At 50.0% G+C, this 27,115-nt stretch overlaps 2 protein-coding genes across 2 annotated transcripts; both read right to left on the reverse strand.

Moving 5' to 3' along the window:
• Positions 1 to 306: 306 nt before the first annotated feature.
• Positions 307 to 3,430, reverse strand: LOC311179266 (glutathione S-transferase theta-2B-like; the record flags this gene model as incomplete). The annotated part of the gene is made up of 5 exons (XM_084246383.1): positions 307 to 516; positions 832 to 1,005; positions 1,095 to 1,245; positions 2,045 to 2,132; positions 3,319 to 3,430. 5 exons carry the CDS (start codon positions 3,428 to 3,430, stop codon positions 307 to 309), a joined length of 735 nt encoding a protein of 244 aa, XP_084102509.1.
• A 22,215-nt stretch (positions 3,431 to 25,645) lies between these two features.
• On the reverse strand, positions 25,646 to 26,490 carry MIF (macrophage migration inhibitory factor). Its single transcript, XM_084245135.1, has 3 exons — positions 26,292 to 26,490; positions 25,955 to 26,127; positions 25,646 to 25,845 (listed from the first exon to the last, which is right to left on the reverse strand). Exons 1-3 carry the CDS (start codon positions 26,397 to 26,399, stop codon positions 25,779 to 25,781), a joined length of 348 nt encoding a protein of 115 aa, XP_084101261.1. The 5' UTR covers positions 26,400 to 26,490; the 3' UTR covers positions 25,646 to 25,778.
• Between the last annotated feature and the right edge of the window lie 625 nt (positions 26,491 to 27,115).

Raw genomic sequence — 27,115 nt, forward strand, 5'->3', positions numbered from 1 at the left:
GCTGCAGAGGCTGTGGATAGCTTCATAGGTTGCGTCTTAACCCCTTGCGTCACCAGGGAGGCCCATTTACTGATTTTTAATAAGGTTGTTTTTCTTCATGCTTTTGAATTTTAGGAGCTCTTTGTATAGGGTGAATTTTAGTTTTCTATTGATTGGCTCTTCTACACCTGAGGTGTAGTGCAGAATTCCTCCTGGACCCAGACAAGAGACAAGACTGAGCAAGATGAAAAGGGGCAAGTAAGAAACAGAATGAATCTTTATTGCTAATTTCCTGGTTCCTAACCTTCAGCCTCCATCACATTTCCCTCAGGGAATCTTGGAAATACGAAGCAGTATATTTGGATAGAATTCTGGAGGGGGCACTGGGAATGTTTTGTTGGCCACCTGTTCCATGATATTCAAGATGAGACCATGGGCCTCCTGGCACAGTTCAGCACCCAGGAAAGTCTCCACTCGTTTATGCCATGCTGCCAGTCTTGGCCGTTCCTCAAACAGTTTGTAGCCAAGAGCCATGGGCTGCAGGGGACAAGGATGGGAAGGTTATGGTGATACTGAGGTCCCAACAACTGGGAATCACAGCACAGTTGTCAGACCCCTTCCTCCAACCCCATGTGAAGCCCAGATCATTGTGACCAGCCTCAGGATCTAACAGCACCAGATGAAACCCCACATCTAGGAGAGAAGTAGAAAGTTAGGGCTTCAGCACAGTTCAGGCAGAAACTTGCTCTGTGATTCTGGGCAAAATTCTGGCTTTCTCTAGGCTTCAGTGTTTCTGTCTATCTAAAGGGGGTGGCAATAGGATGGATACTGCTTCGCTAGCCAAGTTCATACCTGCATTAGCTCCTCAAATGCCATGAGATCAGCCAGTGTCACTTTCTGGCTGATGAGGAAGGCCTTGCACCCCAGGAACTTGTCCTCCAGCTTCTGCAGTGTCTGGTCCATGGCGGTCCTGTTGCGCGCTACCTTCTCCTCAGGCACCTTTACTCCAATGAGTGGTGCCACCACCTAATGAGGGCAAAAGGTAGGCGGAGGCTGTGGCCCCTGCCTCTGCCCAGGTCCCTGATGGTCAGCCACCCCCAGAGAGCACTCTTCACCTGTGTCCACAGGGGCACACCAAAGGTGCCTCGAATGTAATCAGCATGCCAGCCCAGGTACTCATGGATGCGGATGCGGAACTGCAGCTCGGGTGGATACCAGTGTTCCTCTGTCTGGTACTTAGAGCTTAGGTAAATCAGGATGGCCACACTGGGGGGACAGAGGCAGGAACAGTGGCTGTGAGGACCTGTCTCTGGGTGTTTACTCACAGGTGTTCACAGCCCAGGAGGTTCTCTGCATTAATGCTCCCCACCTTCACCTATGCCCGCAGGCACTGCCTCCTCTCTCCACCATGTACCCACTCTGTCTCCTCCTTTCCTTCCATCTCAGACCCACCTCTGGACAGACTTCTGTTGTTTGGCACTCTAAGAACCTCATCCCTAGGAGATCCCAGGAGCTGCCAAAGAGATTCTTGTCCCTTTAGCACACAAGAAAGCTAAGGCGCAGAGTAGTTAAGTGACACAGCAGGTGCTCAGTGGAATCACCCGCACACTGAGTGTATGGGTTGGGGACAAGGAAAGGAAGTGTATCTTCATATTTGTCATGGGTCTCCTCTCACAGTCGCCCCATCATCATTCCTGTAATCACCTGACCTCTTGACCTCTTCCTGCCTAGTGACTGTCCAAGGAGCCCTGGCAGACTCTGGAGAGTAGACTGATAAATCAGGAGAGTCCTTTCAGCTAATAGTTGTTGAGCCTACTCTCCTGGACATGGGCAAATGTCCCCCTTGTCCCCTCTTTATTGCCCTTGCAGCTGGGGATGGAGAGTCCCTGGGCTTCAGAGGAGGTGACTGAAGACAAGAGAAATGCAGAGACTTGCTAGGTCACCCCTAGTTATTCCCAAACTGTCCTTACCACACCCCTCATCTTTGTCCTCATTGCCTCAAGGGATAGGATGGCCCACAGTGGGAAAGCCAGGAGTTAGAGTGGATGGGGGACAAGAAGGAAACCTTTCCGTCAAGATGAAGTCACCATCTTTGAGGGTGGGCAGTTTCTGCAAGCTGTTAACCTGGGAGAACTCCTTGCACAGGTGCTGCCCTAAAGAGGAAGAAATCAGAAAAGGCTAGAAAAGCAACAACTACACCTGCGGAGCCCTGCCTCTCCTTCCTGAGTTCTGAGTTCTGGGGCTGGGCTGGGTAAACCAGGGTCTGGGGCAGAGGGCTCTGTTTACCCCGCTCCATGGGTGGGCCTGCTTGACTGACCTGGGAATGGAATGATCTTCCTGCCTCTTTTCTTTTAAAAGATTGATTTTATTTATTTATGCATACAAGAGGTGGGGTGCAGGCCAGAGTTGGGGGAAAGGGAAGGGGGATGAGAGGATTTGTTACAGAGCAACCCCGCTCTAAAATGGGTTGCCTGCCTGTGGGTCCTCACCCGCTACACTGCGGGCACACCCTAAAGGTTAACAAAGGTTTATTTACAAGGGAAGGGGAATGAGGAAACATAAAACTCAGGGAGAAAAGAGGGAGATAAATGTGCCCTACCTGTTCCACTGACCTGGAATCCCAAATGACCCACCGAGACCAAACCTGCCTGGCCAAGAGCACGAGCCAAGTGCCCCAACCCCCCTAACGTGGCTGGTTTTTATTTGCAAACAGAGAAAAGGGCTGCTCTTAGGTACTCGCAACTTCCCTTTGGAGATCCTGGGATTTATAGTTCCCAGTGTCTTGGTGGAGTGGGGGTGGCATCCACAAAGCCTGTATGGAATTAGCGCAGGACATCCTTTCCCCCTAACATTCTCCAGAGACAGAGTGGGGAGCAGAAGGGCAGAGCTACTGAAATACACTGCTGAGGGGAGCAGTGGGCAAGTCAGGAGAGGTCTGCCGAGCCATGTGGGTCAGCTCCCTGGCCAGGGATTCAACTCCTGTTGCAGAGGCTACTGATAGCTTCATAGTGCTGAGACCTAACCCCTTGCACCAGCAGGGAGGCCCTCTTCCTGCCTCTTAATCCTCACAACAGTGTAGCCTTCTTTCTACATTTTTTTCTCCCCACCCCACAGAGTAGAGGATGACATTATCCTCTTTTTCAGAGAAAAGCTAAGGTTCTGAGAGGGCCTGTGACCTGTCCAAGATCACACAGCTCAGAGCACTGGAGAAGTGGGGGATGGTAGGGGAAGTGAGGGGAATATGCAGACTTGGAGGCAGGTGTGGACATGCTCGGAGTTCTTGGGTGAAGGTCCTGTAAATATGGACCAGCAGATACATGGGGGGTGGGCTGAGCCTACCTTTGAAAATCTCCACGGTGTGCAGCTCAAAGGGGATGCCGTTCTTCTTGGCGAAGATGTAGACGGCGCGACAGGGCTGGGACAGCATGTCTAGGTAGAGCTCCAGGCCCATGGTGGAGCGGTAAAACAGCCTGGACAGCAGCGGTGGCAAGCCCTGGGTGGCCGGGAGATATAGGGTTTCAGGCCCTGCCCCTTTGGGGCCGCAACCAGGAGTTGAGGCATCCATTTGCAAACGCCAGCCCACAGATCCAAATCCCCATTCAGATCCCATGCCCGCCCCATCCTGGCCACAAACCAGTGCAGTCCACCAGGCCCCACCCTTGCTGACCCTTGCTCAGACTGTGATCCCACATCCAGCTCCAGGCCACCTGCAGGAAATGTTTATACCCAGCAGCGAAGGCTGCAGAGCAGAGCGGGGTGGGCTGCCCACACATTGTTAGCTCTCACCACATCCCTTGCACTGCTGGGCAGTAAGAGGGGGCACGGACTGCGACGGGAAGGGTGGTCAAGTGAGAAAAGCAGTCAAAAGCCGTGCATGGGGAGTGAGGGAAGTCATTAGGGAGGCATTGTGGGCTTGCTTTTCCTGTGGCCAGAGGTCCTGCCTGGCTCCCAGGCCTTGTCCTCACCTGGCTCCCAGGCCTTGTTCAGGAAACCTTCTGGCCTCTTGGAAAGCTGCTGAGCACTGACCGCAGAGAGGCTTGTTTCCGTGGCGGGGAACCTCAGCACCAGCCATGGGGTAGATGGAAGGGATCTTAGAGGTCACCCAGCAGGTTGGCATAGCTACAGGTGTGTCCCAGGCAGGTGAGACCCTAAACTGTAAGGCTTGGTTTAGGGCAGAACTACCTATAGTCTGAACTGTCCCCCAAAACAGCTGCCAGGAGAAATACAGAGCCGGATCCCTGTGAGTATGCATTAAGACAAACAGATTAGTTCTGGGGATCAGGGAGAGGATAGACACTGGGTGCACTGCCCTGCCAGAACCTCCCTTCTTCCTTTCTTCTCCCTGCATCTACTCCTTACTCCCAATATCTTCACAGGGTCTCAGCGATGGCTCAGGGCTTGGGGCTGGGGCAGTGAATTTTTAAATAGACTGATGTCCCTAGAGAGGGACCAAGTGAGAAGCACTTGGAATTTTTTTAATTGGAATTCAAGAGAGAGAAAGGAAATCCTTCTGAGGAGGTAAATGTGGACCTCATGGGCTGGGGCTGTGAGGGGGAAAGGATGTCCTGAGCAAACTCCACACAGGTTTTGTGGACTCCATCCCCACTCCAGACCAAAGCCATCACGATACCGGGAACAACAAATCCCATCATCACAGAAGGGAGGGTTGCTGGGACCTGAGGGTGGGGTTAAGCAGCCAGGTTTGGTATAAAAGCAGACATGTAGGCCATGGGGGTCCTCTTGGCCTCTTGACTCTTGGCTTTTCACCAGCTCGCAGTGCGCCATTGGGATTCGGGGTCAGCGGAACCGGTGGGACACATGCACCAATTTATCTCCCTCTCTTTCTCCCTGAGTTATTCATTTCTTCATTTCCCCTTCTTTTGTATATAAACCCTTATTAACCTTTTTGTGTGTGCCTGCAGTGAGTCTTATTATAAATCCCTTTAAGCACACAGGTGAGGACACACAGTCAGGCAACCCATTTCATATCAGGGCTTCCCTGCAACAGGGCCACAGGTGGTCACATATCCAGAGTTCACTGAACGTGAACTGCATAAGAGGGGGAGATACCATGTTCCCTACCCAATTAACTGTCAGCAGAACTGAGCTTACAGGTAAAGCAACAGAACAAGGAAAGTGGTGGGGGAGCAGGGAACACAAAGGAAAGAGACACACAGAGGGAGACAGGTAGAGAAGAAGGGCACACTCACTTCTCAGCTTTGGACTTGCACCAGAGACTTAGCAGACGTGGAGAGAGAGGCATGGAAGAGAGACATGGAGCAACGCTTGGAAGAGACCAAAGGGGGAGAGACGCATGGGGTAGCTGACAGCTGTTACCTTGATATGTGATTTGACTTGGCTTCTTGTATCCCAGATTTGCTCGTTTCCCCTTGTTCCCTCCTGTGATTCTCCTCCAGAAGGTGCCTGAGACTTGTGGCAACCTTTCAGAACTCCGTGGGGGCTACTTCCGGCAAACCCTATTTGGCTAGGCATTCACACACAAGGGGGATGGGTAACTTGGGCACTTTATTTATTTTTAAAGGTTTATTTTTATTTATGAATATAAGAACTGGGGTGTAGGCCAGAGGTGTGGGGGGGGGTGAGAGGATTCACCAAAGAGATTGGGGAGCAGAACAGGCAGATCTACTGAAATCCATTGCTGAGGAGAGCAGCAGGTGAGACAGGAGAGGTCTGCTGCGCCATGTGGGTTAGCTCCCTGGCAAAGGATCAAACTAATGCCACAGTGGATGGCAATAGCTTGATAGTGCTGAGACTTTAACCCCTGCACCACCAGGGAGGCCCAAGTTTAGGTGTTTTGTTGGGGAATTATTGTCCTTTCTTCTCTTTCTGAGCATACAAGTTGTATTAAAGTTCTTTTACACTGAGTATGCTTTGTGTTTGTGCACAAGGATGGCCAGATCCCTTTAGATGTACAAGTTTAGAGGTCCTGGGGTGCCCCCCCCCCAATCTGCTCACTAACAAACTGGCTTACTCAATTGTTGGCAGCCTGTCACCCTAAGGTGAGCCGGAGTCTTCTGAGAATACCTGTTTACTCCGCACACAGAGTTCCAGGATGTTAGAAGTTCTGCAAACAGAACTTCTTCCCAAAATTGTCTCCTGTTCTCTGAGGACATGCTGTATTTTTTTAAAAAGATTTATTTATTTATGTATACAAGAGCTGGGGTACAGGCCAGAGATGCAGGGGGTGAGAGGATTCACCAGAGACAGAGTGAGGAGCAGAATAGGCAGATTGACTGAAATACACTGCTGAGGGGAGCAGCAGGCAAGAAAGGAGAGGTCTGCCTCGCCTTGTGGGTTGCTCCCTGGCAGGCCGGGGACCGAACTCGTGCTGCAGAAGCCGCGGATGGCCTCATAGTGCAGTGCTTAACCCCTTGCGCCACCAGGGAGGCCCACGTGCTGTATTTTATAATGATTTGACATCTTGGGGCCTTGCTGATCTGAGAGAAACTTCCCCCCTCCATCCCCCTCCACCCCAGTTCTAGTTAATTCCTAGAAATAACAAAAGACTTCCTTTTGAGCACACCTTCCTTTTGAAATCCAATTACTCCAACTCTCATACACCAAACCAATATAACCCTACTCTGCTCATTGCAAAACTAGGTACCAGACAAGGCAGGACAGCCTCTACACCCCAGAACCTGCTGCATTTATTCAAACTAACCATCCTAAACCTGCTTACCATGCCTTACCCATTCCTTCTAGAAAGTTCTTACTATATTTTCCTCCCACTCCCTCCGCATTCTGATCCACCCCGGTGCTTTCCTACGTAACCCTGCATGGCAGCCAGGCCTACTGTTTCTGGGGAACTGTCAGTGAAAAACTTCTTCCTTCATGACAGCCATGTTTGTGTCTGCATGTCTTACCATAACTTTTTAAAACAAAACCTCATATGGGGCCTCCCTGGTGGCGCATGGGTTTAAGCACAGCACTGTGGAGCTATTTGCAGCCTCTGCAGCATGAGTTCTATCCCCAGCCAGGGGGCTACACACATGGCACAGCAGACCTCTCTCCTGTCTCACCCGCTGCTCCCTTCAGCAGTGTATTTCAGTAGATCTGCCTGTTCTGTTCCCCACTCTGTCTCTGATGGATCCTCTCACCCCCTGCACCTCTGGCCTGTACCCCAGTTCTTGTATGCATAAATAAATCTTAAAATAAGCCCTCATGTCTCATATGTGTAAATATATATGGGAACACGTGTCTGTGGGTGAGGGGATACATATGCCTGTGTATTCTTGAAAGTACCTGTGCATGTGTGAAAGTTTGTAAAACCACATATGTGTGCATTTGTCATGTGTGTGAGAGCACGTGACTGAACAAAGAATTAATTGTGAAAATGTAAACTATGTGGGGAGGCTACAAGAAGAGAATTCTTTTAACAAAGTCTGTGCAGAATTCTTTTAATTCTCAAGTTCTTGATAAAATTGGTGTTTTCAGGCCTCCCTGGTGGCACAGCGGTTGAGCGCTGGGTTGGCGCGCAGACCTCTCCTGCCGCCCGCTGCTCCCCTCAGCAGTGTACTCCGGTCCTCCTGCCTGCTCTGCTCTTGGCTCTGGCTCTGGTGAATTCTCTTACCCTCCCGCGCTTCTGACTGTACCCAGTGCTTGAATAAATAAACAAACAAACAAACAAACAAACAAACAAATAAATAAATAAATAAATAAATCTTAAAAAATAAAATTGGTGTTTTCCTTCTGGCACAGGGAGGATATCTTTCACATGGGAATGTTACCTGCTTTTAAGAAAAAGAAGGAAAGTCAGAGTGTTGTGTTTGCTGTTTTTCAAGTGTCTTTTATTCAAAATAGTCAGTATCCGGGAGCAGCATATTTTGGGTTGCATGTTCTGAACTCCTTCAGTGGTAAACACATACACAACTGTATAACAGATTCCCCAGCGTAAGGTTTCCTTTGTAGACGCTGAGGTGAAAGTGCCAGAGGGTACGATTCAGTCTGACCCAAGGGCGGGATGTGCAAGTAGTGGTAATTTATTCTTTAAAATAATACCACCACCATACTAACATAAAGTCATTGCAAAATTAAAAAATAAGTCAGACAGCGCTTCTCTCGGATGTGTGTCTGCGGTCTGGCCTTTGGCACAGCAGTTAACCCTCATTTTGCCCTCTAGGCAGAGGTGGCTAATGCAAGCGTCCTGGCGCTGCTGTGCTCGCAGACCACAGAGGGCCCCTCTCGCCCCAGTCTGGCGTCAGGCCCCGCAGCAGAGCTTGCTGGAAGAGAGAGGCATGTGGGCGGGTTGCACCGGCAATAGTCGTTGCGGCAACGGGCGTCCGAGCGCGCGCTCATGCAAGCGCACTGAGCCGTTATGCCCCCGTGACCGCGCGAGGAGCGGCCTCAAGCCCAGGGCGGGATTTCTTTCCTATCGCCAGGCTGACAGCCAGGTTGCCTGGAAGGCGCAGGGAAAGCACCCGGGAACAGGGAGCCTAGAGAGCTCTGGGGCTTTTGAGGCAGAAAGGGGACCTTCTGAGGGGACTGGGACCTCGGAATGTTTTGGAAGGTGGAGAGGGTCAGACTTTCCAGCATCTTCGGGGTATGGGAAGGAAACGACTCTGGACACAGCAGGAGTCCAGAGTGTTAGGCAGCTTCTAGTGGAAGGAACTGTGCAGGGTCCCCCAGAGGGAGGGAAGGGAGGACAGGAAGAAAAGAGGGGGTGGCCTCAAAAATAGCAGGGGTGGGGGGCGGGGCAAGGAAGAATCCAAAGGGATGGAGGGAGGCCTCCGGGCCAAGCTGAGGCCATGGCATTATTCTCCAGCCATAAGGCTGGAATTAAGCAATACAATGATTCATAAACTGAATCATTAAGCAAACTGTAATAGACCCCTACTAATTTTTCAAAGGTCAATATTTTTAGTGTAGAAGGTAGGGTAGAGAAAGAACTGTGCAGAAAATGGGGGAGGGCAGACTAGTGAACAAACAAAAGCTGTATTTTTTTAAAATGTTTTTTGTGTAGATGAACTGGGGTGTTGGCTAGCTGTGGGGAGTGAGAGGATTCACCAGAGACAGAGTGCAGAGCAGAACAGGCAGATGTAGTGAAATGCCCTGCAAGGGCAGCAGTGGGCCAGGCAGGAGAGGTCTGCAGCGACACATGTGGGTTAGCTCCCTGACCAGGATTGAACTCCGACTGTATAATGCTGAGACTTAATCCCTACACCACCAGGGAGGCCCATAAAAGCTCTTTTGCTCTGAATCTAGAGCCCAGTTCTAGAGCAGGAAGGGAGCTCAGAGGTGCAGTTGGGTCTGACCATGGCTCTTTCTGGTATCTAAATTAGATCCATCCTAACTACACTGGGGCTTATCGTTACCTTTGGGATACTTATTTCCAGCTGAGGAGGGGGACGGGGCACAGTGGCAATGCAAGGAAAGAAAGCCAGTGGCAGGTGAGGGAGAGGACCCTATGGGGGCCCCAGCCTGATGAGAACTAGATACTGGCTTTAAGAAAAGTCATAAACACACTTTTGTCATGAACACATTAATTCCATTTCAGGGTTTCTGGGTATGTTGGACAAAGAATAAGACTTGGAGTCAGGAGAGGACCCCTCTCAGTAACTCTTGTCAATAGAGAGGCTTCATGTGTGACCTATTTATTGGACTTGACCTCCCCCTATTATGTTACTGTTTTGTTCATCTTTTGCCAGGGTGTCTTCAGATCACAGCTTACATTCTTCAGGGGGTGGGGGGCCTTGTTAGTCTTCTCCCTATAGAACCTCCTATGACATTACTTAAATGGTTCCTGCACCTGTAGGGAACATTACTGCTGATCATGCCAGGGAACAACCTGTGGGTCTGCTAGGCTTAACGGCTGCTTAAGCTGCCAGCGGGCTATGCCTTTCCAGTACAAAGTCCATTTGGCCCAGTAAATTACCTAAACTTAAAGAATGCAAACTACCTACCCTGCAAAGTTTCCCCTCAAGCTAAACAAGAGCAGGATGCTTCATCCTCTGGGACAGTGAGTATACATCATGAGGCATGACCAGGAATGCCTGGGGAGCCTGATATGTAACGTTGCGTCCCAGAGACTGATCAGCAGAATGCCCTGTTAATAAAATTGGAACCAGGGCCTCCCTGGTGGCGCAGGCGGTTGAGTGCAGCACTGTGAAGCTATCCGCAGCCTCTGCAGTGCCGGTTCAATCCCCACCGGCCGCGGAGCAACCCACATTGCGCAGCAGATCTATCCTGTCTCACCCACTGCTCCCCTCAGCAGTGTATTTCAGTCAGTCTGCCTGTTCTGTTCCCCACTCTGTCTCTGGTGGATCCTCTCACCCCCGCACCTCTGGCCTGTACCCCAGTTCTTGTATAAATAAATAAATCTTAAAAAAATAATAATAAAATTGGAACCATGAGTGGGGGTCGGAAGCTTGATTTCTATCTTTAAACACGGACCACAAAACTAATCCAGATCAGCCGACTCATCTCCTCAAAAGGCCTAGATAACCTAAGCAGCCATTCGTTTCCTTCCTTTCCCTCTCTGTTCTCCTGCCCTGAGTATTGATTCAGTCAATAAAAGGGCCAGGTTTTGCCTTCTTGGCAGCATCTTGCCATAACAGCTTGCTCCACGACTCCCCTTGCTTTGACAGTGTGGTGTTGCCAGACACAACAGCCCATTGGGGAGGTTATTGAGTTCCCAAGGTTTTCGGAACCTGTAAAATAATCTGTAAAATAATTGCATCTCTGCCCCCTCCTTAGGTTGTTTAGAGGCCTAGTGAGTTATTGAACTTGCTACATCAGGGCATGGGGCCCTCAAAAGCAAGGACATATCACCAGAAAGCCCAATCCACATGGTTTAGAGAGCAATGGGAAGAAAGGGGGGCTAGAACGAACCTATTGAGGCCATGGCCTGCTGCTGCCACATTCTCCCCACTGCTCCATTTGCCAGGAGGGGTCAGGTCTGCTTGATCAGCTCAGTTTGTCTTCCCCAGCCCTGCTCTGAGTTCACAGTCCTGAATTTGAAACCTGGGTCTGTCACTTACTAGCTGAGTGATCTTGAGCAAGTCATTTTCGCTTTCCTGCTTAAGCAGAGCTAAAATGGCCGTGACTGAAACCATATAAACCAAGGTATTTCTGCCTCCAGAGGGAGGCTGCTGCCATGGGGAAGGAACCCTGAGTGGGAATCTGTTAGAGACTGTTAGTCACCAACTAGAATGGCCTTGGGACAAACTGCAGTTATCTTCATCTCATCAGTTGCCTTCCCTATTTCCTCATATCCTGCTCTAGTCTTTAACACAATCACCTCCTTCAGCCTTAGAATTCGCCTTGTCCTTAGTTTCCTCATGTGTGGCTTGGGAATGATTCCTGAGGAATCAATAAGCTTAGGATAAGGAAGCTATTAGATCACATTGCATGTTTTAAGTGGGGTGTTCAGTTGTAGACAGCTTGGCATGGCGTGAAAACAGGGCCCTGGAGAATGTTTGGGACCTCGTTAATAGCTAGTCATATGTGTAACCCTAAGGCACTGAGTCTTGAGTTGGGTACAAAGAGGCTAAACAGGATACCAGGACAAGAGAAAACAATTCAAAATGATAAGCAATTCGTGTGTGTACGTGTGTGTTTACTCAGATTAGAAAAGAAATTATGAATTTTAAAAACAAATACCAGAAACATCAAAAATGTCCTGACATTTTTATTAGCTGCCAGAAACACCTTCAGCCTTAAAGTACCCCCACGCCACCACCACCATAATTTTTGACTGCAGATTCTTTGATTATCTTTTGCGGGATTTTATATTTCCTACAAAGAGATTCCTGTCTTTCATTTGGCAGTGTGTTCTTGAAAACCATGTATACACCAAGATAGCTTTAATGTATGAGGTGACTTCAAAGCACATGTATATATCTCCCACCAAGCACATTTATTAATCACCTTTCCCCTGTCCCCCATCCAAAATGTCCACAGCTACTCCTGCAGGAGAAGTATTGCCAGAGGAATTGTCAATGGGAAGAGACAGTGGGCCTCAACCAACTTGTAAAAATATCTTCTTCGAATTTTTCAAAGACACCTGACAACTGAAAATACTACTAAGGCCCCTCCAAGGCAAACAGAGGCCCTGAAGTTTGAAGTCCAGTTTTTCCTTTGCTACAAATCCACCCATGTTCTGAATTATTGCAGCTGTGCCATGTTCGAGGTTAATCCCTGGCAAATGCACGGGAAGCTAGAATAAACCTTTGAGCAATTCTAGGGCCTGGTTCACTCCTAATTTTGACTCATTTTATGTTGACTACAAACTCCCCTGCCCACCGACCCCCCTTATCCCCCCATAACACAGGGGGTTCCTGGGATTAGTGCTCACCCCAAAACACCCTCTGGACAGGAGGATGGTCCTCACTCCTGAGCAGGATAGTTTCTGTTGAGCCCAGCCTGACCTCTTTCACACACACAGAGTTGTGTCAAGCTGACCTTTGAACTTCCTAAAGGTGGAGGAGTTGGAGCCAGAAAGTAGACAGAGGTCTCAGACAGGCCTTTCAAAACCTTTTACCACTCCTTGTCTGTCCTGTAATAGGACTATTGAACAGAGCCATTGAAAACCTGTAAGATATCCAGAAGCATAAAAAATACATGTCAGCCAGGGAGATGGAAAGGAAAACTGGAAGAAAAAAGACCTTGACTTGGAAGGAGAGTAGTAGAAAGTGGGGGCCCATAGCTCCTGGGGTGAAAATGGGCTCCTCTCTGCTGCTGCTGCTGCTATGCTTGAGGCTAGTACTGCTGTTAACTTGCTGTGTGACTGTGGGACGTCTCCTACTTTACCTCTCTAGGTCTCTTTCTTCTTTCCCCTAAAAGTAGGGCCAGTATTGCTTTCTTCACAGGGTTATTGTAAGGATGACACATGGTAATGCCTGGGGAAATTTCTTGGAAGATTGGGAAAGGCCATTCACACAGGACCCCCTCATAGTCCTTCTGACCAAAGGGGGAAAGTCGACAAAGAGGCCCTGGACTTAGGCCTGGACCTTGCCTGTTTGAGGAAATTGTCCTTGCTTTTACTCAAAGCTGACCCTGCCTTAGGTGGAGCAACTCTACTCCAGATAACCGTCTAAGTCTTGGAGCAGGAAGTGCCATGACAGACTTGACTCAGGAGCCAGAAACCCTGAACTCAATTGGCCTGAGTGGCCAACTCACCCAAGGTCTGAGTGGCCAGATGGAGAAACCTGGAAAACTGAGGAGTGCTGTTCTGATCCAGCCAGGCTCCTGGTTGCCTGAAGTAGCCCCACTGCCTAGGGGCAGCAGGGAAGAGGAGCAGCAGAAGCAAGTGACCAGGACAAGAGCATCCTAGAGGAGGGACATGCTTACAGGAGAGTCAGCACAGGCGGCTGGGCCCAGGCCAGGAAGAAAAGAAACAGGTCCAGTTTAGGCTGAAGCTTTGCTTCAGTCTTTAGGCACATAGACCCTGGTTACAGGTCTCTGCTACTTGAGGCCTAGTATAGACTGAGGGAGCATGTGGGCCCCAATTCCTTGCCTCCCGGCTGATTTCCTCTAGATATATCTGGCACTAGGGTTTCTTGTCTTTCCCACTCCCCTTTGCCATCTAAACATATTCTGCCGCCTTTTAAAGGACAGAGTAAGTCCTTAAAAAAAAAATGTTACCTGAGGGCCTCCTCTGCGGCGCCGGTTCGATCCCCGGCTGCTCCCCTGCCACCGGAGGAGGGTCCACATGGTGCGCAGACCTCTCCTGCCGCCCGCTGCTCCCCTCAGCAGTGTACTTCGGTCCTTCTGCCTGCTCTGCTCCCCGCTCTGGCTCTGGTGAATTCTCTCACCCTCCCGTGCTTCTGACTGTACCCAGTGCATATATAAAAACAAACAAACAAATAAATAAATAAAACATGCCTCTATAAATAAAAAAAAAAAATTTAAAAAATTAAAAAAAAAAATGTTACCTGAAATGATAGTTGGAGTTAATTTCCAGCAGAGAAAATGGGATAGATGTTGGATTCTAGGGACAAGCCTACAGAGGTCAGCAGAGTGAAGCTGCAGCCTCAGCACTGAGGCTGAAAAGGAGGAAGGAAACCTGAGGAAGAGAGAGTGGGGGCGAGCAGGAGAGCAGCTCTCAGCAGCCAATCAGAGATTCCTAAGGGCCTGGGGTGATGGAAAGAGAGCTTCACAAGTTGAGCAGCTTGCTCTCCTTTACCCCCAATCAGAGAGAGGCACCCACACGGCTCGGCAGGCCAGATCCCAAGAGAGGACCAAAAAGAACTGAATTGAAGGTGTCCACTTTGTCCCCAGACTCATGGGTCAGCGATATTATGGCTGCCTGCTAAGCAAAGCATTGGCTGGAACTAGTTGGAACCAGGTGGAGAGCAAAAAGGTCCCCCAGGGCATCCTCATTTGTCTTCCAGAGGGGAGGGAGGCACACTTCATTCTCTCCACTATTCCTTTGGGGCCCCAGGGCATCTTAGAGTCCCCCCTCTAGGACTTGAGAAGGGTCTCAGAAACTGGCATGACTGAATTCCAAGGGCATGTGAGCCACCAAACTAAAAATCCTCTCTGTTCTTTTCCATCCTAAGTTAGTTCCAACCTCAAAGTTCGAGTTTATCTCAGAGGGTCTGCAAAGAAATAAAATGGTAGAGATACTCCAATAAAAAGTCAACATAGATACATAATTTCATAGGGTAAAATTCAATCATAATTTTAAATTCCCTTGCCCTTTTAGGCTAAAGTTCAAAGAAATAAAAAAACGAAAGTCCTAAGGTCAAAGGGTTAAAGTTCAAAGCAGTCAGTCCAGCTGTCTGTCAAAGTCAACTGGTGTTAACTTCCTCTCCAAGACTGTGCACACACACCACCTACCTGTGAGCACAAGAGGGCTGAGTTACTTCTGGAAAGGGGTCCTCCACATCTCAGCATTTTAAGTAGAGGAATTTTAATTTAAAGTCTGTCCTGTGCTCCACTTTTAAAAGATCTACCAGCCAGATAGATGGTGACAGCCTGACAGGCCTGCTCTCCATAGGGAAATCCCAAGGGCAACTTGCAAACTGCTTGATGGCTCCAAAATCCAGGACTTATTCCGTGTAGACTCTCTTCTTGAGAGAGTCCTCAAGACCCCAGCAGAAAGGCCCTGCCTGGCAGCTGATGGAGAGTAGACAGCGAAGAGAGAGGTAGCCAAGACCCCACATGCAGGGACCCCAGATGCTACCACTCCACGCAGTGGCAGCTTTAGCCCTGTTGTGTCAGGAAGGACAGAGCGCCCCTCTGCATGCCTCCTCCTCTCTGAGCACATCGCGCCACTTCTACCTTTTCACAAACAGTTGTCTCCTGCCTTGCGAACAGTCCAGTCACTCATCTCAGTTAAGACAGCTTCTCCTTTCAGGACATTTGAAATATTGTCATTTGCTTTTCCTCTGTGCACCCAGTAACACAGCGCTGCCTAGTGATAGGGTGTCCAGGTCTGGGCTCTACGCTGTGCCCTGCACAGTCTTGCAACTCCCCACCCCTGGCATAGGTTCCTGAACTGAGGACAGTAGAGCAGCAGCCCTTCACTCTGGTTCTCAGAACACCATCCTCCACTTGGGATGCACCAGGCCTTGAGTGGCATTTGTTTTTGTGGCCAAGGTTCCAGTTGGCGCGGGCCTGTCACATCTGTATGTCTGACTTAGCTGTGCCCCTAGCGGTTGTGCTGGCTCCTGACGATGGAGTCACCCTTTACTTCACCACATAGCATGTGCTGTTTTTGTTGGATTGTGCCTTCCCTCCTTTCACTTTCTCCTTGCTTTCTGGCCCAAACATTTACTTTTTCTGACATATTCCTTTAAATTTTGTCTCTTGAGGTCTCCCATGGCAAGAGAATTAAAAAAACTGTCATTTCTGGTTTGTCACAAGCATCCATGGTTAAAACGATCTTGTAGCTTATAAGCGGCCAGTAACCCTCTCCCACCTGGCTAATCTCTCCTCTGGCTGAGATTAATGGACCTTCCTGGAGACCTAATCCATACATTTAAAAGCATTCCTTACAACCACAGCAATGTCTGGATCCTCACCCTTAGGAACTGCACGGTCCTAAAATACACCCCCAAATCTTCTCAGTATCTGAGGCTGATCTTCCATCCTTGAATTTGCCCAGATCCTCTACCACCTGACAGTCAGCAGGCTCATGGGATGGCTTCTGGTTCTTACAGAGTCTGTGTTGGCTGTTCTACAGGGTTGAACAGCCAACCCCTCAAGAGTGTTCTGGGACACCAGGCTTCTACTGGTCAGGAAGGGAGTGAGGTGAGGAGAGGTTGCCTCTTCTCCAAACCTCTGCCCTTCCCTCACAGTAAGGAGCTGTCTTCGCCATGAGCTGGTCTGTCCAGCCTTGTCCACTCCAGGGTCTCGTCAACACCTTCATCTCTTCCCAACCTGTCTCCTGATGTCTGACATCCACTTAGGATGTTTCTCTTCCTGCTGCTCTCTCTTACCATGCCTGTTCTGAGAGTAAGATTGTGTGTTTTTCAAACCATGCTATTTCCTTCTGGATCTCCTAAGCCTGACTACCTGGGATGGAAAGTTCCTCACACCTTTCGCACAATCTTGCTAACTTTGGAGTGTGCAGTAATTTCATCGTTTTTCTGTCTCAACCAAAGAGAATAGCGTGCTAAAGGGCCTGATTCCTTTGATATTGTCATCCATTAACAAACCACAACCGTCTGTGGGTGAGCCAAGCTGCAGTATCACACTTCCAGGGGACCAATTATTATTATTTCTAATTAATTAATTATTTTTTTTAATTTTAACATTTATCATTTTTAAAAATTTTTTAGACACTATTTGCTTCCTCCCACCCCCTCAGATTGAGTCCCCATAGAATTACCTGCCCCAAGGCACCCATGCACCATCACCACAGCAGAGGACCAATTCTTAAAAGGTAGAAGGTACTCTGAAGACGCAGAAGGGATCCTCTAGATCACACATTCTGATAGGAGGCTTTGGGGACAGCACATCTCTGTGGCTCAAGATTCACACCCAGGTGCACTCCAGCCCTCACTGACTTTGAGCTGAAAGTGCCCACCTGGCTAAGAATGCCTCCATCCGAACCTCACCCCCAACACCGCCTCAGAAAGTGAGAGCCCTCTGGAACTAGCTCTGTTCTGCTGTCCTGTCACAGGTCAAGGCCCATTGGAGGCCTGCTCCTGCCAGAAGCCAGGCTTGCCAAGGCCCTCCCCTTTTAGCTGTTAATGGTTTAACAAAGGTAGCACAAACACCTGAAAGAGCTGTGAGGAAAAAGGTATCACTGGAGTACCCCATAAATTCCCAGGGGCCCCCCAGTCATAGCCCTCCCTCCTTACCAGTGGGTCACTGACCTGTGAAGGAGAGCATTTCCTTGCTTTTGTCAGTTCTAACACCTAGGCACAGACCTCTGAACAATATAGTTTGAGGTGCCTGTTTTTGAACTTTACATAAATGAAATTATTTACATTTTACATCGTTTTGCTCAACATTTTATGCTTGTGAGGTTCATCCATCCTGATATGTGCATGTCTAGCTTGTTTGTTTCACTGCTGTGGAGTGTTCTATGGCGGGAATCTACCACAACTATCCATTCCATTGCTGAAGAACATTTGTTTCTAGATATGAGCTTCTTTGAGGTATGAGTAGGAGTGGAACTGTGGGTGTGTTAATTTTAGCTTTCATGTTGGGTGGCGTGTTATCTTGTGGTGACTTTAATTGCACTTCCGTGGTTTCTGTGGAGATTGAGCATGTTTTCCATTTGTAATTCTGTTTTGTGAAGTGACTTCCAAAGTTCTTGTTAATTTTTTATTGGGTTGTCTATTACCAATTTGTAGAGTTTTTTTAAGTAGGGTCTGGACATGAGCCCTTTGCCAATGATATCAGTTGCCCAAATCGCAGCATGTCTTTTCACACTTTTAATGGTGTCTTAGTAACACAAGGACAAATGTGTCCTTCTCTTCCTTAGTTGTATGACCTTTTTGGATTGCATTTGAGAAATCATAAGCTAATAATCTCTTATGTGATATTCTAAGATCTTTATAATCTTTAATGGTTTATATCATGGAGAACTGATTTTTGTGTGGATGTGAAAAAGGAATTCAGTTTGAACTTTTTCCCCATTGGCAGCCAGTTGCCTACTTGAACATCGCTCTTTTCACATAGAGTTTAATGCTGCCCCGATCATAGAGTGAGCCCAAATACGTGTTGAAATCAACAATGTCGATTCATAAACCAGATTAGAAGTGACATCACGACAATATTGCCTCCAATCCAGACATGCTTGGTCTCCCCCATTTATTAGGCCCTTCAACGACCCTCAGGTTTTTTTTTTTTCTGTAGTGTTTTGTACATCTTGGATTCATTGTGATTCATTTTCAAGAGCTTGTTGTTTCCTTCACTCCTCCCTCACACACAATCTTCTCTTCTTTGTATGGATGAGGTCATTTTCTGTATGGTAAAGTCACATCTTATTCTGAAAAACATTCCTGCATTGATACTCTATGTATGTGTTCTAAATATTCTTTGTCTTGCTTGTCAGTGACTTTACATGGGCTTAAATGATAAAATTGTCTAAATTTACACCCTTCCTATCCTTCTTTGGATTTTTTTAAATCCACTCACGATCACCTTAATGGCAACATAAAGATGATCCTCTCTACACTCTGGAATGGCCACTGAGTTCTCTGCTTTGTAGGTGCATTTTGCCAGATGGCAGCTCACTGAGGATACAGACATACACACACACACACACACACACACACACACACACAGAAGAATTCACTCCTGCAGACAGGTTATTTTGAGAACCTTTCTTAGCACGCAGCTCTCATATTGGCTGTAAGAGGAGAAGCCCTGTGAATGGATGAGGCTCAAAGGGTTAGTCACTCACCCTTTCTTGTGTAATTGCCTGGCTTGTCCTCAAGAGGCCAGGGGTGATCTGTTACAGTTTGAATGAACAGGTTGAGGGAAATTTCTTCTACATCCTATCTGGCTGCCTCCTCTTATTTATTCCCCTTCAGCCTGGTTTCTCAACAGAAAGCTCAGAAGCAATATCACCTGGTTGTCGTCAGCCCCACACTCTGACTGGTAGATGCATTCATAGCCTTCTCCAAACCGTGTGGTCACTGACCGGTGTCTGGTTCTTATCCCGTTGCCTCTAGACCCAAAGTTGCAGTTGAAGTGTTCACCAGAATTCACAAAACAATCAAATGGAATTAAATCCAAAGGGTCTTTTGCATGTAGAACTGGGGTGTGGGCCAGAGGTGTGGGGAGTGAGAGGATTCACCAGAGACAGTGGGAAACAGAGCAGGCAGATTTACAGAAATGCCCTGCTAAGGGGAGCAGTGGGCGAGACAGGAGACATCTGCAGCGCTATGTGGGTTAGCCCCTGGCCGGGATCCAACTCAGGCAGTAATGCTGAAAGCACTGACACTTAACCCCTAGGCCACTAAGGAGGCCCTAAATTCAAAAGGTCTTATCACATCTCTTTGAACAAGAAGGAAATAAGTTTATTTTAAAATCAGGAATATTATACTCTGAATTATCAGAGAGCAAGAGGATACTTGCTACCTGACAAGTTCCCTGGAGAAATACTGGAAGGTATTTGACAGAGTTGCACTTGATTTTCTCTGACAGTGCTTTCTGGCTGGCCAGGTTATCTTCAGGGAGGTTGTAGACACCTTGAAATACAAATCATCTTTGAGGATCATCAGTTAAAACAAAGTGGCTGATGAGCATCATCTCTGCAACAAAGGTACTGGTGTGAGGGAACAGATGCCTCAGGGATGAGGTATCTGGGACCAAGAGGCCCTGGTTCTTAAGTCTATTGAGAAACTTTGGAATTTGCTGCAGCTCCTCATTTGCTGCTGACAGCATCAACGTGGCTCACAAGTGCTTCATCCTCAGGACATACAAGGCATGTGTGGTCCCTGGAAGGGACTGCCCGAAGGACACAATGGGCCCAAAGGACACAATGGGCAAAGCCCCTTCAGGAGAGCAAGACCCAAAGGGTGGACGTTTGGCAGGTACGGATGCAGGTGGTGGGGAAAACTGAGGGCGTTAGGGAGCAGATGGGGAGCGAGGGCTTGAGACAGAATCAGAATGAAGTTTAGAGGGAAGACTCCCAAGGAAGTGCAGGAAAAGGCTCCCCACCTTCCCAGGTCCGCAGCAGTCTGCCAACAAGTTCCTGCTTCTGCTACAAATGAAATTCAGTAGACCCATCGGGGGAACAAAATCAAGAGCTCAGAAGCAGACCCACATCAAAAGCTGATTTGATTTGCAATAAAAGCAGAGATGTAAGAATTAACATGGTGAGGAGACAGGTGGGTGGAATCTACTATCCCATATAAGATGGAACCTTACCATAGATGCAACATGGGAAATTCCAGATGGAGCAAAAATGTAAATGTCCAAACAAAACCACTCAAGTCCTAGAAAAAACCACGGGAAATAGTTTGATAATCATGGGGTGGGGGAGATCTAGCAATGACACAAATCCTGAAGAACAGCATGATAAGCATGTCCCCAGAGTCTACCCATAAACTCCAAAGCCAAATGACAAACTGGGGAAAATATTTGCAACTTGAGGAAAAGGGTTAACCTCTCTAATATATAAAGAGCTTAAAACAAACAAAAATACAATTCAGTGGGGAAAATGGGTTTGAAGATTTTACTTAGTTCCCAGAAAAGGGAATGACTGTTTACCATATGAAAGATGTTCAGCCTCATTGTGAGAAAAACAAATTTAAAAGCTTTTGCTCTGAAAGAAAAGCATTTTTTCCCATCAGACAGCCAAAAGTCAGTCTTGGGCTGGAAGACCGCTCCTGTGCCCTGCTGGGGGCACCACCGCTAAGAGGCCGTATTAAAACAGCATTGCCTTTGACCAGCAATGGTACTTCTAGAAAGCTTTCCTACAGATGTATTTACACGTGTAATTCAGTAGAGCAGAGGTAAGCCCTAAAGGCTGGAAAGTGCTATTAGGGGCTTGTTAAATGAATTGTGGTCTGTCCCAACAAAAGAATACTGGATGCTCTTCATGCAGAGATAGACTTTTAGGTACAAAAAATCAAAGTGCAAAACTGGTGTACAGTTACCGTTTCATAGGGAAGGGAGAAGAGATGGTGTTATACATATTTGCTTGCATACACATAAAATATCTCCAGAGGGATTTGAGAGAGGTTTACCCTGTGGAGGAAAGTGGCAGAATGGAGCCTTCTGTGGATCCTTGAAACGCTTTGAATTTGAGCCATGTAGACATACTACCGATTAATATGAGAATAAAATGAGGAAACCAGATGGTTGGGAACCCAGAATGAGACTTATTTGTAGCTTTGAATTAGAAGTGCTGTGTGCATGTTTTGGGAGCTGGACCTGTGAAATCAAGTCCGGACTTCACTATTCCCAGTTGGGGGTTGACATCCCAGGAGTAAGAGGACAGTAAATTTCTGAAAATTGACAATTTTTGCTTTATACATGGGCTTCAAACATAGGCATGAGGTGTGCCTACATAAAAGGAAAGGAAATCTGGACTGAGGCTTAAGTTTTGCATTTGTGCCCCTATCCCAGTTGGTTCTAGAATTTTTGCTGGGAGACCTGAAGGGCTGGGACCTGACTTTGCAACTTCTCAGATGAGAAGGGGGACTAGGTAGTCAGGAAAGGGCTTTACAGTTTAGGGGGCCAACACTTAGTTGCCCGGTAAAGGAAGGAATCAAAGACATCAGTAATCCAGAAACACTGAAAACTTCCTAAGCTTTGGGAATTAGCTGACCTCTCCTAGGTAACTGAGCTTGGCCTTTTATTAATCTATTGCTTTAGAGGGAGCGGAGTAGCCCCAGGGCTGACCTGCTAGTTCCTGCAACTGGTGGGCGCCATCATCAGGCTCCCTAGCAATGCTGCAGCTGCTTTCTCAAGGACCTTGTGCCCCACCTGGGTCTTCCTCATCAGGCCTGCCAATCACACAGGCTGGGAAGACAATTGCCCACACTCCTGCATTGCCCCCAGGGAAGGAGTTTCAGTTTACCAAGAGTGTGGACACAAGTCGTTCATTGGCTCCTTTCCCTCCCTCAGTAATCTGCAGTGATGGCACCCCTGGTGCTGAGATGTCCCATGATACTCTCAGAATGGTGAAGGATATCTGGTGAAACCCTTCTTTTCAGATGGGGGTAGGGAAACAGAGGCCTGGAAGGAGAGCAGAACACAGGACTTGACTCCCAGTTGGATGGAGGCAGGCCCTGAGGCAGGGGACAGTGGGGCATTTGCAACAAAGGTGTGCCTGGGGAGTTGCAGCCCAGACATCAAAGAACTGGGTGCAGCTGCCTTCATTCTGTTTACCAGATGCTGGGGGTATGGGGTGGGAGGGGGGAGGAACACAAGAGAAACCCCAGTTAACAGGACCTAGGTGGGAGCAGAGGGATGTTGGTGTGGTCCCACACAGGGTGGCCTCAGGGAAGACTTCCTAGCAGAGTGTGGTGTAGGGCTCACAATGGGCAGGTGGGAGACAGATATGGGGCTTCATGGCCCTTTCTTTCCATGCAGAAGGAACAGCACCTGCAAGGCAAGCTTCAAGGTTGCCAGAGAAAGCGGCTGTGAGAACACTCATGTCACCCTGTAGGCCAGAGGTCTTCCACAGATGACACAGCACCACTGAACAAGTGGCAGTCTGTGTCCCATCTCATCTGTCCCACACCTCAGTCTGAGGTATCATTTGGAAATGAGTTTCTGCTGCCATTTCGGAGGTTAACTGTATGACTATGGGCCCTCAGGCAGCCACGAGTAAATTTAAGGGCAAGCTGCTCCATGGACAAGCTGCTCCATGGATGGACTCCATGATTTGGAGGACTGGGGCTGGCAGGGGGGGGGAGGGAGAAGGGGACTGGGATAGGGCACAGAACATAACTTGATGGGGTGCGGCAGTTGCCTACCCTACAGGCCCAATTATTAGCTCCAGGGGACTTGGGAACCTGGTGGGCAGGTCCAAGATTCTTGCATTCCTGACCCACAGATGCTGCCTTTCCCTTGGATTCCAAGGAGCCAGTCACTGCCTTGCACATGCTCCAGCTGCTCAGCAGCTGACACTTTCAGGTTCATGGGAGGGCATTAAACCATGTTGCATACTCCTGCTTCCCATGATCCTCTCTAGCCTGCCCTGCCAGCCCCCTCAGTGACCCAGCGTTAGCTAAGAAGATACCCATTGCTAGTGTGAGGCTGTAAGACAAGAGCCCTAGCTCAGGGCAGTGGGTGCATAAACATGGTCAAGGCAGAGGTAGCCAGCCTAGCATTCCTAGAAGACCAGGAGCCAGTGTCCTCATCTGTGAAATAAGGGAGTTGGGCTAGAATCACAGAGACCTATATCCTGGCTTTCACATGACCATGTCTCATGCAGGTTCTAAGAAGTAAAGGCTAAGAGGAGCAGGTCCAGGTGGGATGGGGTCTGAAGCTGAGGAAAGAGGTTCTGTGCTGGCAACTGGCAGGCTGGAGGCACTCAGGAGCTGAGAGGATACAGCAAAGGCCAGGGCCAAGGTGGGAGCCTATTACAAGAAAAGCGCTCAGATCCTTAGAAGAGATCCCAGCAACAAGCCAGGCTAGGATGAGTGGGACCTTTGGCTATAGCTGGGGCCAGGATACTCCCTCCTCTTCCTCCCCCTACCTCCCTCTCCAACTTATCCTCCAGCAGAGACAGATATGGGGCTTCATGGCCCTTTCACTGAGGACAGAATGTGACCGAGGTGAGAAGGAGCCAGGTCCTCGGCAACCTTTGTGGAAGAGCTGCCCATGTCTCTCTCCCCTGCCACCAAAAAAAAAAAAAAAAAAAAAAGATGGGCTAGACCTTCCCAGACTCCCCAGAGCTCTGATTCTCCTCCCTCTTTCCTCTAAATTACCTCAACCATTCCCACTGCTTTTCTGGAAGTAAAACTAGCTGCCCAGGGCTGAATGTGATGAGTTGACTTGGGGCTAAGTGGGGAGAGTACCTCTAAAACATGGCCTAAGAAGCAGAGCAGTTCTCAGGCATCTTGAGCAAACTGGCAAGGGTGGGTTGCCAAGAACTCTGCGATGGAAGAAGGGGGTATGAGCGTGGGTCCATATAGAAAGCAGCAGCTCTGGGGCCTGGGTGGTTCTGAACTCAGCCATAACTGGACAACAAAGTGACTTTTCATGTTTTTAGCCTGGGCTGGGCACTTGGAGCTTCTTGCCCATACCTGCTGACTGTTCACACCAGAACCACACAGGTGAACGCATGCAAGGACAGTGAGTACAGCACAGGCTGAGGCACAGGCAGCTGTCCCAAGGAAGAAGCTTTTAGCACCTGGGTCCCAGGCCTCTGCACACACACAAAGCAGCCTGTCACTGCCTGTGGTTCAGAGGCAACATCACTCCCAACATCCAAAATGAAGTAACAGTCTCCAAAGGCTTAATTCAGATAGCACCCCTCCAGTTTGCAAAAGCAAAAGCACTAAAATTCTATGAAATTTAACAAACCACCTTGCATCTAGGATGTTCTTACCTAGAGGATGAAGGGGTCTCAAGGGCCCAGGGAAAGCTGGAGTCCAGAAGTGAGGTCCTACCTTTTCCAAGCCCCCAGGGGATCACATGAGCAGGGAGACCACTCTGTGCAAGCAGCTGAAATAAACTTGACCTCTCCCACAGAGCAGGCAGTGCAGGGTCAAGCTGGCCCTTCCCTTTAGCTGAGACAGGTGCTGACCCTGGTCAACTATGTCAACTCCAAGGACATGAATTTCCAGCTAGTGGCTGGAAGGAGTTGTTGCTGTAGAGCACGGAAGTTCTCCACTGCAGAGGTGAGGCATTTTAGCCCAAAGCCAACTGGCCTGGGTAACCTGAACTTCCCTGTTTAGATGGTGGGTAACTGAGGCCCTTATAGTACAGGGACAGGAGTTAAAAGTGCCTATTGCCTTATTACCACCCTGGGAAGAAGCCCCTATACTTGGCTTCAGGCCTCCTAGTTAGGAGATCCCAGTCACCCTGGGCCTTGATACTGACTTTTTTCTTGACCATGCCCTCAGGGAAAGACAGTCCTAATAGGGTGCACTGCCACCAAAAGTGCAGGCCTACTGTTATCTCAGGAACTGTGATGGGGCTTGGGTGCTGGAAAGGAGAAGAGTCCAGGCATAGAATGGAGTTAGACAGGGGAGTATAAACAAGAACTCCACTTCTCATGCACCCTCTCCTCACCAACATACGCACGCACGCACGCACACACACACACATCTGAAAATTGTCCCAAAGTTCCAGAACAGGATTTTCCAGGCCAAGTAACTGGCATACCAGCCTCCACGGGAGTGATGAGGGCAGAGGGAGGCAGGCATTTTTTTGCCCATTTGGAAGGAGGAAGGTGGGACAGAGAGAAAGGTCCAGGTCCAGCTAGCCCTCTTACCCTTCAGACCGATACCAACTGCTCCCTCCCCCTCTTCCTGACCCACTGTGGTGGCCCTGCCCTTCACAGTCATCTCTGGGTTCCTGCCCAGCCAAGTCATAAGCGAGTCATAAAAGGGCCCTGGGAAGGCAAAAGCTGCAAACCTTGACTAGGAGGTAGACTCCAGACTGATTCCTAGGTCTGTGGTTGAGCACGTTGCCAAGGGCTTCTGCTAGGGGAAGGAATGCAAGACTAGGCAAAAGGCACCGGAACAGTCGATTCCGAGGGGGCACCCCTCCCTGGCTAGGCTCCCGGTGATTGCACAGACCCTGCACCCACCCATTCGTCAGCAACCAAGGAAGCCCGTGGTGTCCAAACCGTTTATTTCCCCAGACCCGGACGTGGGGTCGCCGGGAGCGGCGGATACAACACTGACAGAGGTGAGGCCTGCCTGGGCCAGGCCAGTGCAGGCGTGTAGTCGACGGAGTCGTGGGGCGCCTTAGGCGAAGGTGGAGCTGTTCCAGCCCACGTTGGCCGCGCTCATGTCGTAGTAGTTGATGTAGATCCTGCAGGGGGTGAAGCCCAGCTCAGCGCACCGCGCGGCCACGGGTGTGAAATGCGCGCGCGCGCCCCCCTCGCCCCCCGCCCCGCCCCGCCGCGCCGCGCCCCACGCACCGATCCGGGCTGACGCGCAGACGCTCGGCAAGCAGCGCGCACAGCATCTTGCTGTAGGCGCGGTTCTGCGCACCGCCGATCTTGCCGATGCTGTGCAGGCTGCAGAGCGCGCAAGGTTCGCTGGAGCCACCGAAGGCCATGAGCTGGTCTGGGACCACGTGCACCGCGATGTACTGCAGGGACAGGGCGCGGCCAGCCCGCCTGAGCGCCCTCGCCAGGCCCCGGGCGCCCCCGTCCCTCCCCAGCCCACCGCCTCACCCCGGAGTCGCCTCCCCGCTCCCAGCCTGGGAACACCCAGTCCCGCGGGCGACCCCTCCTCCAGTTCACTCCCGCACACCTGGGGCGGCTTCCCAGTGGCCTGCGCCAGCTGCTGGGTTAGCTCGGAGAGGAGTCCGTCCGGCACCGAGGCGCGGGGGACGTTGGTGTTCACGACGAACATCGGCATGACGGCGGTAGACAGGCGAGGGCCGGAGCGGAGCAACCGAGAGGCGCGCGCCGGCGGCGGGAGAACCTGAGCTACGTGCGGCCGGGAGGGAGGCTGTGGCCCCGCCCCGCGTGACGTCACCACCGGCCGAGGCCCCGCCCCCGCGGCCGCGGCTCCCGCCTGGCTGGTGACGTCACCTCCGGCCGCTCCCGGGACCCGCGAGCCCGCCGCCCGCGAGCCAGCCCTTCACCGCTTGGGGGCCGGAAAGCGGCCTCGAGTCTTTGCTAGCCCTTGCATTTAGGCTCGGGGTGTGGCGGGGCGTCCTGTGCCGGGAGGTGCGGGTCTGGCGCTGAGCGGAGCCGCGGGGCCCTTGTCCTCAGGATCCCGCCGCCGGCCTCCCCCCGCCAGGTGAAGTCCCAGCTCATCCCACCGTAGGCTCTGAGCCCCCTTGTGCCCTGAGTCTCTGGGGGCAGCAGTCTGGGGGCGTGTGCGGATGATCTTCAAGTGGGTGAGGATGCTGAGAGCCGCGAGCCGGGGCGCGGGGAGTAAGAGGTGAGGCGGAGACAGCCCCGCGCTGCGGTCAGCAGCTGCGCCGGAGCGCACGCCCAAACCTCCAGGCTCTCGGGCAACTTCTCTGCAGGTCCGGGAACTGCAGCTCCTCAGGAAGCCCCGCCCTAGTCAGGTCCTCTAGGGCTGCCCTCTCACGCAACTCCTGGTGAATTCTTTCCCTGCACTAA

Source organism: Talpa europaea (genome assembly GCF_964194135.1).
Source record: "Talpa europaea genome assembly, chromosome: 10".
Classification (NCBI taxonomy): domain Eukaryota; kingdom Metazoa; phylum Chordata; class Mammalia; order Eulipotyphla; family Talpidae; genus Talpa; species Talpa europaea.

What these genes read in the sequence shown, in the direction of transcription:
- MIF (XM_084245135.1), bottom strand. Translation starts at nt 26,399, where the DNA reads ATGCCGATGTTCGTCGTGAACACCAACGTCCCCCGCGCCTCGGTGCCG. An exon ending in CCACTGGGAAGCCGCCCCAG is followed by an intron (nt 26,128 to 26,291) that starts GTGTGCGGGAGT and finishes CTGTCCCTGCAG; the next exon opens with TACATCGCGGTGCACGTGGT. An exon ending in CTGCGCGTCAGCCCGGATCG is followed by an intron (nt 25,846 to 25,954) that starts GTGCGTGGGGCG and finishes CACCCCCTGCAG; the next exon opens with GATCTACATCAACTACTACG.